The sequence below is a fragment of the Schistocerca gregaria genome, chromosome 6 (assembly GCF_023897955.1).
Source record: "Schistocerca gregaria isolate iqSchGreg1 chromosome 6, iqSchGreg1.2, whole genome shotgun sequence".
Classification (NCBI taxonomy): domain Eukaryota; kingdom Metazoa; phylum Arthropoda; class Insecta; order Orthoptera; family Acrididae; genus Schistocerca; species Schistocerca gregaria.
In genome coordinates, this window is record NC_064925.1 from 315,312,813 (window position 1) to 315,325,261 (window position 12,449).

A 12,449-nucleotide genomic window follows, 5' to 3' on the forward strand; every position below is an offset into this window, starting at 1 on the left:
CGAATGTAGGACGAAAGGACGAAGTAATGAATATTGCAGAGCTATTTGAGATGGAAACCAGGGAAAGCGAATTCAATGAGGATAATGCGCAGTCGACAGAAGTTGAAAATAAGTTACAAGTGGGCACACAACCCAGCGTATATAATGAAGGAAATTATGAAGCGATAATTAGTGCATTCATGCGATTATGTGGAAGTAGCGACGAAAAAGAAGAAGATAGATGAGGATGAGGAAAAAGTAGAGGATGCAGAAGAAAGCGTAAATGAAGGAAGAAATAGAGAAGAGGAAATAAAAGAGAGAGAAGTAGCAGTCGAAGCTTATCCTACAGAAAGTTCGAATTCACAAGGTAAATTCCTAAGAAGACTCATGTATGATTCAGTGGAGGATTCGTTGATGCAAGAAGAAGAAGAACAGAACCAACCCATTCAAATTCAACCAATTGTGAAGGCTATGGTAAAGCATATCCCAGTCAATATTGTAATTGATAGCGGAAGTGAACTGACTGCGATCTTAGAAAATTTATTCATGCAGTGTAATGCCAATGAGGAATTGCCAGTTCTGAAAACACGTAAGATTAAAGTAAGAGGTGCTATTAGAAACAATGCTACGGAAGTTACGAGGCAAACAAGGTTAACTCTTTCGTGTCAAGGTCAAAAGATCGAAGCCAACTTCGTGATTATACCTAAACTAAGTGTAGATTTGATTATAGGTGCAGATTTTTTTAAATGAGAGACGAGCGATAATAGATATGGGGAAAGGTAGCGTAACATTCGGAAATGTCACACTTCTCTTTGAGTAAAAGCTAAAATTAGAAGAAATACCAGTTATAAACAAACAATTAAGAATGATGCGAGATAAAGAGGATGAAGAATTAGAATGGTATGCACAAAAGGGGGAATCGCCTCAACTCATGTTAGAAGTCCATAAAGAAATCGACGAAAAACTGCAAGTAGTTCAAGTTATTTCGGAACACAGTAAAAGAGAATTAGTGGGTATTTGACGAGATAAAGCAGAGGTATTTTTACCTAAGACTGGCAGTATTAAACACTTTCAGTACAAGTTTGAAGATTAATTTTATTACTGGTAAATAATCAGCACAATATTTGAAGATTATATTGCAGATAAGATCGTCAGGAGAAAGAAGAATGAAGAGAGAGGAAGGTGGGAAAAAGAAAGTAGTTTCAATAATAACATCAATAGTACCATAGATTAAGGTGAAGGGATAAAGCGTAGACAGAGTAACAGCATGAAATACTAAAATGCTATACACCACGACACTACACAAAAATAAAAAACGAGTTTGAGGATTCTTGAGTAGACGTTAAGACTCAAAATATCTTAGAATTGTAAAATGGAAAGGGCGCCGAAATTTGTAAGGCTTTTTAAGAAGGCGTATAACAAGTAGATACTAGACATATGTTAGATGATAATAAGTAAAAGTTTTTGTAAGAACCATTGTAAAAACTCCAACAAAGACCAGATGCAACGACCCACAAGTTGCAACGCGAGATGTATCAAGAAAGAAAAGGACGTAATTAGCAAGACACAATTCCTACATAGCAGGAGCGTCGAGAGAAGGGAAAGGCGAAACTAACAGACGGCCCTTGTAGCGAAAGTGGGCAATAAATGTGCCCGCTAGGAGGAATCCTGGTGGGATGGAACACCGAGCCGCACAGTGACAGACCCCTGCCGAGACGCGGCGGAACGGCGCTGGGACGGCGAACGCCGGAAGGGTCTCGGAGCTCCGAATGAACGGAGCGAGCAAAAAACGCCCGGACGAGAAGACCGCTTGGGCAAGCCACCGCTGGCAAAAAAAAATGCGTAAAAGTCACACTACTGCTATTAAAGAGCACGCTGATGCACGAAACTGAAGAAGAACTTCCACAAATGACGCGCCCAAACAACTTTTCAAACTGTTACTAGGACGAGAACTTCAAAGCGACTAGTTATCAATAAATATTTCCATACCCTGCCCAGAGAAGAACCAAGAAGCAAGTAAGAAGCAGAGAAAAAACAGGAAGAACAGAAGCTGAAGATTCGCAAGATTGAGACCAAGAAAGAAGAACGGTGAAGAATAGACGACATACCTTCCCAAATCCCTATCCTATTGTAAACTAGTCGTCTGCGAAGTATTACAACGAAAAACGACCGCATTCAGCGACACATAAGGATGACTTTCACGCATACAAAGCCAGTAAACCACGAGATTCTGCACTCACAGCTCCATTCCATTATGGGACCTCCACAACATCGACACACACTTGCAAAGCCAACAAGGAACGACGAACGAAGCTGTACATCAAATGCTTGCCCACATCCATCTCGCTCAAGTCCATCACCTTCATGCAAAAACATTCGCCAACCTCATGCTTAAACATTCACAGGATTGTGTAAACGTGTGAAATCAAATTATGCGATGTAGGAATTGTGCAAAAGAAACGTGTGAAAAACTAAATAAGTTAAGCACACCAGACAGCTAACAAACTACAAAATAACGGTCTTTGACTATGGACTTAAGTAAAAAATAGACTGTCGATAAAAAATAAGTCATTAGTCCTGAAATGGACAGTATATAAAGAAACAATACGCCACTTATTTTCTCCTCATAAAAATAAAAGAATAACTATATTTTACTTATTTTCTCCTTATAAAAACAAGGAATAAAAAATTATCTTGTTGGATGTTTTCCCTTCCTTTAACATTTGTACCATTTATTAGGATAAAACCTCAATACGTGTGTATGTATATTTCTTTGTCAAAGCAATTTCTTTTAGCATTTTTAAAATTTGTTAGGATAATATCTCAATACTTGTGTATGTATATTTCTTCGTCAAAGCAATTCTTGGAAATAATTCTTATTTGTTAGTGTAACAATATTGAAAGGAGTGTCTAGAAACAAAAACATTTACTTGAACATGATATTTAGAAAATGTGATAGGAATAGATTTTATTTAATTACTACATTTATAAAAACAATATTTATAAGAAAATTGATGTGAAAGATTCCTCACTTTCGATTACAAACTTCTTAAAAAACAAACTACACACTTAAATAAAGAAAGAAAATAATTAAAAATTAATAACAGTATAAAAATATTCTTCTCTTGTCATTTTTAACTATAATGAGGAAGAATATAAAAATTTAAATTATTAATACAAACTAGCATAGAACAGAATAACGTGGCTGAACAGTAGGCAACAAAATTTAGACATCGGAATAATTTTTGACTGACTTAGACAACGATTCAATCATTGCTTAAATTCTGTGCAAAAGTTAAGTTCGAAGGGTGGTGATACGTAAGGTGTCAGGCAAATCCAACACCTTACATGAAAACCCTGACATGATAAGCAAATCCAGTAGTATGTCACATAGTTCCGAATAAATCGTGACATTGAATTAACCAAAGTAATACGAGTAACGAGTGAGCAAATGGAGTACCACAGAGTAACACAAGAATGCCTAAATGCATGTCGTGCCTTCCCACCGTGAGGCAGACGGAGTTCCGAGGGGAGAAACGAGGACAGAAGCCGAGAGCAGAACCGTGTTGAGCTAGAAGGCCCTAGGATAAGGAACGGACGACCCAGCCTACCTGTACAACTACCACCCGCACGTTTTAGCGTGAGACTGTTTCGCGTCTCAGGTATGTCAAGGACCACCCCCAGCCCATGTTAAAAGCTAGAGCCCTCCAGAAAAGCAGTATAGATCTTACGATAACACAAAAAGGGCCACTACCACCCGCAAGTTTTAGCGTGAGACTTTTTCGCGTGTCTGTTACATTAGGACAATCCTCCAGCCCATGTTAAAAGATAGAGCCCTCCAGAAGAACAGTATAGATCTCACGATAACGCTAAAAGGACCACACCAGCTGCAGGTTTTAGCGTGAGACTTTTTAGCGTCTCTGTTACGTTGCAAACCTTAAAAACATGGCCCCACCACGAAACGTATAGCGTTTCTCATTGGATAGACAGAATTTTTGTAGGAGGAGCTTAAGGTTAACATTGAGACCCTGATTGGTCAAATGAAAACATAGCCAGATAGTTTTTTTAAACCAACTTCGGTGAATTGTAGTAAGGAAGTTAAGAGGAGAGTTGGTTCCGAGACGGTGAGCTGGATGGCTGCTGCGCCGGCCGCTGCCGCCCTGACGCTGCTTAAACACCGACAAGGTAATGAACGCACGCGATGCAGCATTTTTGAGCGCATAAAGCTTCACTCATAACTGCAGAAGACTCATCTGTTACACCCCTTTTTTGCGTAATACTAGTGTCGATCGTTAATTAAAACTCATGGTGTTTACATTTGCCACTTAAAGTAAAAATCTGAAACGCGATAATTTTTCTGCTATATAGTTATTGAGAAGACACATCAGCCACTGTAATTTACAAGTTAGATAAGTAATTAAAGATAATTGAGGGTCACTGTAGACCATTTTGATAGTTTTCTCTTTTGTGAAACTTAATTTAAACATAGATTATAGATGTGATATGGCATAGGTCACCCTTCGATCCATTGTAGAACTTGGAAAACCACTCAGTGAATAATCGTCCACATTTTTGTTGAACGCAGTTGGTTTTTACCATCCTGTATTAAAACATTTCCTTTGATCAATAGTGCAATTTATAAACGATGTTTTGTGAGTAGAATAAAATTTCCAATGGTAAACTTAACTGCTTTTTCGACTTTATTTTACCAGCTAACTAAAAATAGGAAAGCCTTGAACCCTTTCCACTAAATTTAGTTAGTTTTAAGATTCTTTTACAGGGAGTGCAGTGGAGCTGACGCTGAGATCATTTAGTGTTTGGTAATATCATCGCTAGTCTCACTGAACTCTTCTGAATTCTACATGTCATGTGTGGTCTGGCGTCTCCTTACCAGCAGCAGGTCCCAGGTTCAAACTAGTTAATTCCCTAAAAAATACGCTCAGAGCGTCGTTGCGCGAAAGTGGTAGGGAGACACGATATAGTACTAACAGACACCTCCATGAATGTTTAGAGATGTTGGTTTGCTGTCGACTCTGATGAAAACAACCTTCTCACTTTCTGCCCTGCCCTCCTACGCATAACGAATCCTACTCCCATTACATAATTTTCTGCTGCTGTTGAAATTTCCATATATTCATCTGGCCTTCTTTCCATTTCACTTCACTCGTCCACTCTATATCTAGACTGTGCCTCAGCACTTCTATTTTCAGATTATCAATCTTCCCTATCACGTTCAAACTTGTGACGCTCCGACTCGTAGTACGCTGCCCTTTAGTTTGTTATTTAGTCTTTTTCTCGTAGTTCACTACATCTACATGTACGTGATTACTATTCATAATAAAGTGCCTGGGATAGGGTTCGATGAAGCACCTTCAAGCTGTCTCTCACCGTTCCACTCTCGAACGGTGAGCGGGAGAAGTTCGGATTTATTTGTTCTGTGCGAGCACTGAGTTCAATTATTTTATAGTGATGATCATTTCCCCTTATGTTTGTGGGCGCCAACAGAATGTTTTAATTAGCAGAAGTGGGGACAAAGTGAGGAGTAAAATTTGATGAGAACATCCCGTCACTACTAAAAACACCATTGTTTTACTGATTGCCACTCCAATTCACGTACCATGTATTATCTCCCCTATTTCGCGATAGCCGCCCTTCTTTGTACTTTTTCGATGTCATCCGTCATTCCCACCTGATCCGGATCCCACACCGCACAGCAATACTCCAGAATAGATCGGACAAGTGTGATGTAAGCAGTCTCTTTAGTAGACCTGTTGCACCTTCTCAGTGTTCTGCCAGTGAATCGCTGTCTTTGGTTTGCTCTACCGACAACATGATCTATGTGATCGTTCCAGTTTAAGTTATTTGTAATTGTAATCCTTAAGTATTTAGTTAAATTTACAGCCTTAAGATTTGTGTGACTTATCACGTAATCGAAATTTAGGGGTCTTATTTTAGTACTCAAATGAATAACTTCACACTTTTCTTTATTCAGAGTCACTTTTTGCACCATACACATAGCTAATCTAAATCATTCTGCAATTCGTTTTGGTCATCTGATGACTTTACAAGACGGTAAACGACAGCATTATCTGCAAACAATCTAAGAGGGCTACTCAGATTGTCTCCTATGCCCTCTTTAATATAGCTCTGGAATACTATAGGGCCTATAGCACTTCCTTGAGGAGCGCCAGATATTAATTCTGTTTTACTCTATGACTTCCCGTCTGTTACTACGAACTATGAACTTTCTGACAGGAAATCACGAATCCAGTCGCACAAATGAGGCAATATTCCATAGGCACGCAGTATGGTTAGAAGACACTTGTGAGGAACGGTGTCGAAAGCCTTCTGGCAGTCGAAAAATATGGAATCAATTTGATATCCTCTGTCGATAGCACTCATTACTGCATGAGTATAAAGGGCTAGTTGTATTTCGCAAGAACGATATTTTCTGAATCCGTGCTATGTGTCAGTAAATCGCTTTCTTCCAGGTAATTCATAATGTTCAAACACATGTTCCAAAACCCTACTGCAAATCGAAGTTAGTGATATGGGCCTGTAATTCAGCGGATTTCTCCTATGTCCCTTTTTGAGTATTGGTGTGACTTGAGCAATTTCCAGTCTTTAGGAACGGAACTTTCTGCGAGGGAGCGGTTGTATACAATTGCTTAATATGGAGCTATTGTATCAGCGTACTCTGAAAGGAACCTCACTGGTATACAATCTGGGCCGGAGGCCTTGCCTTTATTAAGTGATGTAAACTGCTTTGCTACCTCTAGGATATCTACTTCTATGTTTCTCATCATGGCAGTTGTTCTTGATTGGAATTCAGGAATATCTACTTCGTATTCTTTGGTGAATGAGTTTCGGAAAACGGTGTTTAATAACTCCGCCTTAGTGACACTGTCACGAGTGTTTTAACCATTGTTATCGCGCAGTAAAGGCTCTGATTGCCTCTTGCTAGTGGTGTGCTTTATGTATGACCAGAATATCTTTGGGTTTTCTGGCAGATTCAGAGAAAGAGTTTCACTGTGGAAATTATTACCTCTCCATTTGGTAGTACCCACCCGGAGATCCAAATGGAGGACTAGTTAGGAATCTTTTGCCAATGGATCATCTTTACACTTCTTTTAAAAATTGCTCTGAGCACTAAAGGACTTAACATCTGATTTCATCAGTCCCCTAGAACTTAGAACTACTTAAACCTAACTAACGCAAAGGACATCACACACATCCATGCCCGAGACAGGATTCGAACCAGCGACCGTAGTAGTCGCGCGGTTCCAGACTGAAGCGTCTACAACCGCTCGTCCATAGCGGCAGGCGACACTTTTCAATTAGGGGTAACATGTCCTATTGGTACATATCATACATATTTAATGCAGTGGCTTCCATTATATTCTGCATCCTCATCCCATAGGTCATTGATGATTCTTCCGCATTTTAGACGCAGTTTCCCGTCCCAAGGGCCAAGAGTGTTCCCTGTCTGGTCGTCTGAGGGTAACTTCTTATTGCGTAAGTCATAGGCAGCTGCTGCTGACTGCTTTTGCACTAAATTGAAACAGTGGTGGTGTTCCAGACCGTGTCCGAGAACGGTTTCTTACTCAATAAGGACGCTATTCAAAGACCATGACTAAGGTAAGTAATCTGATTTGATGCATTATAAATGATTTTTGAAAGCCTGCGACTGTAGATACAATAGGTTTGTTTATAAATAAATAAATCTTCTGTTACCTGACACGATTTTTTCCTTATTTTACTATTCTCACGACGTGTTTCGAGAAATAATTCACATTTTCAAGTGCGTTTTTTTTTTATGTGTGTTAAGCCATTTCTTTTGATGTTGTCAGTGTGTGTGCGTCTGCTTCAATTTGTTGACTTTTACTGTAATACATAAGAAACGCGATATTTAGTTGCGTATCAATTTTTTCTGTCAGGTTAGTGGCTAACGTTTGAGAACAATTTGTACTTACAGTTTTCTAATGGTCCATTTGTGTAGAGTCTCGCACACACTTAACATCACACACAACTTGTACACTTTACACATCGAAAATATCTTATATAAACAAAACAGTTACAAAGGTCTTCTTACAGGTTGTTCACGGAGAGGACATTATAGGTCTTCCACAGATTATGATATGCTTTTGTACAGAGGTTATTTATCTTAACAATTTGGCTCATGAATTACTTATATTGAATTTACAATTGTGCTTATTTCTATGTTTTACTATTTTTATTTAAGTATATTATCGAAACATATGAAGAAATTCACTGATTCACTTTCATGTTTCTCATTTAATATTTTATCTTCATATTTTCTATAATGTGAATATATCTCCAGTTCTTCAAGCAAATCCATTTTGTGTCCTTTATTTAGTCGGTGGAGTACTTTGACATTTTGCTCTACTTTTCCCAATGGGTGTCCTGTATTATTTGTGTGTGTTTCTATTGCTGATGTAGTGTGGTTGTTGTGTGTGTATGCTCTAATGTGCTCTGTGTATCTGGTGTTGATATTTCGGCCTGTTTATCCTACATAGAACTTGAAGCATTCCTGGCATATTATCTTGTATATTCCAGAGTCTGAATATGGATCATGATTACACTTTATATTATGTATTAGTTTTTGGTGTAGTTTATTGGATGTAGAAAACCCAATTTTTACTCTGTAATTTTCGAAAATATTAGCAATCTTCTGTGATCCATTGCCTATGTATGGAATGCTAGATATATATTTGTTTTTCTCTTTTTCTTCTGTGGTGCAGTTTGTACCTGGGTTTCTCTTCACTTTGGGTAAGATTGTGTCAACCATGGAATCATTGAAACCTTTGGCAACTGCAATTTTCTTCACTGTTTTTATTTCTTGTTGCATATTTTCCTGGTTCAATGGTATTTTTGTTGCCCTATGCAGCATTGACCTGTATGCTGCCTGTTTATGGATGTTTGGGTGACATTAGGTTGCAGGGATTGTGGTGTCAGTCATTGTGTTTTTTCTATAAATTTTGAATGTGCATGTGTTGTTGTGTCTTGTAATATTTAGGTCCAGAAAGTTGATACTGTTATTTCGCTCATGTTCCACTGTAATTTGATTTTCTCATTTAGATTATTGAAATTATTAAGGATGTCTGTGATGTCTTTGGTATCTCCTTTCACTAACAGTAGTGTGTCATCTACATATCTCGTATAAAATTTTATTTTCCTTATGCAAGGTTCTTGGCTGTCAAATAATTTTTGTTCTAAGTGATTTATGTATATGACAGCTATGGTACCGGATATACATGATCCCATTGCTAGGCCATCTGGTTGTTTATAAATGTTGTCATTAAAGGTAAAGTACTTGTAACTTAGGGTTAGCTGAAGAAGTTCTATGAAATCGACAATCTCTGTGTATGAAAGTTTCTTGTGTTGCATAAGGTTCTTTTGTATTACTGTTAGAGCTTCTTGTATGGGTATGTTTGAATAAAGGTTGGTGATGTCAAGTGGTATAAACTGTGCATCTTGGGAGAGCTGTCTGTTGCTTAGTTCTTTGGCTAGAATCATGCTGTTTTTTATGTTGTTTCATACATATAATTTTTCACCAGTATGTTATTCAGCTTTTGTGACAGTTTCTATGCTGGGCTGTTTATAGAGTTGAGCACAGGAAATATTGGGTATCCATTTTTGTGTATTTTTGGCTGTGCTGTTAGGTGTGGTGCGTTTGGATTCATACATGTAAGGTATTTCTTTTCAGTTTCTGTCAACAGGAAATGTGTGTTCTGTAATTGTTCCATAATTTTACTTTGGAATTGTTTGGTTGGGTCTTTTTCAATGTACTAAATGTTATTAGCAGCAAAAAATTCATTTGTTTTGTCTATGTATTCTTTTTATTTCATCACAACTAATGTATTACTTTTGTCTGACTTTACAACTATGGATTGGTTGTTTTTCAGTTTATTATTTATAGATTTTAAAGTTTTTGTATCATTTATTGTATATTTAGATCTAAACTTATCTTTATGCATTTCTTTCTCAAAGAGCTTGCTCACTTTATGACCTATTGCTGCTTTTGTATTTGAATTTAATTTTGCAGCATCTGCTGCACTTTTAGTGTCAGCTATAACCTGTTTCAGTGTATGGTTGTTGAGGTTAGGTTTTACGTTGTATTTTAATCCTTTTTGGAGTAGATTGTTTTCTCTTTGGTTGAAATTTATGTCAGTGTTTTCACCACTCTACTGTAAAATGTGTGTTTGCTTTTGTCAGTTATCTCAAGGTTGGATCTCTTGTCTTGTTTGGATGTCAAGGTCTGTAGTTTCTTGTTACGTGTGTTGCAAACGGTCAAGTACTCCTTGTCGACTATGTCCTGGATATGCCTGCAAATGCGGTCATAAACTGTAGGTTACATGTTGTTTGCTACTTTTATCTGCATATTGAGTAGCTTTCTGTTTAGTAAGTTCTACGTAGGACAAACAGGCCGAAATATCAACACCAGATACACAGAGCACATTACAGCACACACACACACACACACACACACACACAACAAACACACTACATCACCAATAGCAACACACATACATAATACAGGACACCCATTTGGAAAAATAGAGCAAAATGTCAAAGTACTCCACCGACTAAATAAAGGACACAAAATGGATTTGCTTGAAGAACTGGAGATATAGTTACAGTATAGAAAATATGAAGATAAAATATTAAATGAGAAACATGAAAGTGAATCAGTGAATTTCTTCATATGTTTCGATAATATACTGAAATAAAAATAGTAAAACATAGAAATAACCACAATTGTAAAATCAATATAAGTAATTCATGTGCCAAATTGTTCAGATAAATAACCTCTGTACAAAAGCATATCATAAGCTGTGCAAGACCTATAATGTTATCTCTGTGAACTACCTGTAAGAAGATCTTTGTAACTGTTTTGTTTGTATAAGATATTTTCGATGTGTAAAGTTGTGTGTGGTGTTATGTGTGTGTGAGACTCTACACAAATGGACCATTAGAAAACTGTAAGTACAAATTCTTCTCAAACGTTAGCCACTAACTTCACAGAAGGAAATGATACCCTACTAAAAATCGCGTTTCTTATGTATTACAGTAAAAGTCAATAAAGTGAAGCAGACTCACATACACTGACAACATAGAAAGAAATAGCTTAACACACATTAAAAAGACGCACTTGAAAATGTGAATTATTTCTTGAAATGCGTCGTGCGAATAGCAAAATAAAGAAAAAATCGTGACTTGTAGCAGAAGATTTATTTATTTATAAACAAACCTAAGGTAACTAATTCTACAGCGCACATTTACTTCGGTACTGGAACTCAAGGGTATGTATGATTCTTCATTAATTTCAGATTCAGTTACATTTCACATTCTCACACACGCAGTGCTTTGGAGAGCCCTAAGATGAATCCACCAAATTTCGGTAACACGATAGTTAAATTCTTAGGGATTATATCAGCGAATGACTTGAACTGGAATGATTACATATATAATGTTATGGAGGAGGCTGATCGAAGACATATTTGCAGAACGTTCATAAAATGCAACAGATCTACTAAAGAGGCTGCCTACCGTGTACATGTTTGCCCTCTTTTCAAGGAATTTCAATCCCTAACTTTCTCCTTCGCGTCGAAAAATATATTGTTGGCACCCGCCTTCAGAGACAGAAGTCATTATTGTAATAGAAAAAGAAAAATCACAGCTCGCAAGGAATGACTTAAGTGTTCGTTTTACCCGCACGCTGTTCAAGAGTGGGACGGTAGAGAAGTAGGATGAAGATGGATCGATTAACACTCTGACAGAGGAATTGCAGTCATGCAAATGTAGATGCAGACGAAGTATTTCAGGCTTAAACGATTTAGGAAAACCACGGAATACGTAAATGTGAAAAGCGTGCAAGGATTTGTCAACTCACTAATGTGGCAACATATGGCCACCAATGTAATGTATATACTTTTTCCTTAACTATGTTTCATAATGCGCAAACAGAATTAATGTTTAAGATTTGACTTACTGCGATCGTGGTCCGCCGGTTGAATATCTTCCGGAAAGCCATAGGGTGTCTAATGGCCAGGTAGCGGTCAATGCTCATGGCTGTGATGGTGAATACGCTGGCGCCCACTGCCACACCTGTGAAAAACGACAAAACCTGTAACTGTGGTAATTGTTTAATGGTGTCAAAAGACAGAAATTCAACAAATTTTCATGTATATGCTTTTTTTTGTTATCCACTTCAATTCCAATCCCTTTGTTATGAGAATAAAGATGATTAGGTTTAAAGCAATTATAGGGAGGATAGAACAACATTCCTTTTGTTCTTTGCGTTTCAGCAGCTTTTCCACGGTCATTGAGAAATGAAGAGAAGCGGGCTGTAATAGTTAATGCAGTAATACAAGCCATTGTACAACGGTGTTTCGTCCAGTAATTTGGACCTTCAACAACGGAACCCACTATCAGAAAGATAGACAGCG

At 37.6% G+C, this 12,449-nt stretch overlaps 1 protein-coding gene across 1 annotated transcript in view; it reads right to left on the reverse strand.

Moving 5' to 3' along the window:
• Nucleotides 1-12,449, reverse strand: part of LOC126278537 (galanin receptor type 2-like) — a 1,269,802-nt gene that overhangs the window by 195,539 nt on the left and 1,061,814 nt on the right. Inside the window, exon 4 of the mRNA XM_049978712.1 lies at nucleotides 11,993-12,108. Within this exon, the coding sequence (XP_049834669.1) occupies nucleotides 11,993-12,108 (116 nt within the window). The remainder of the gene's footprint in view (nucleotides 1-11,992; nucleotides 12,109-12,449) is intronic.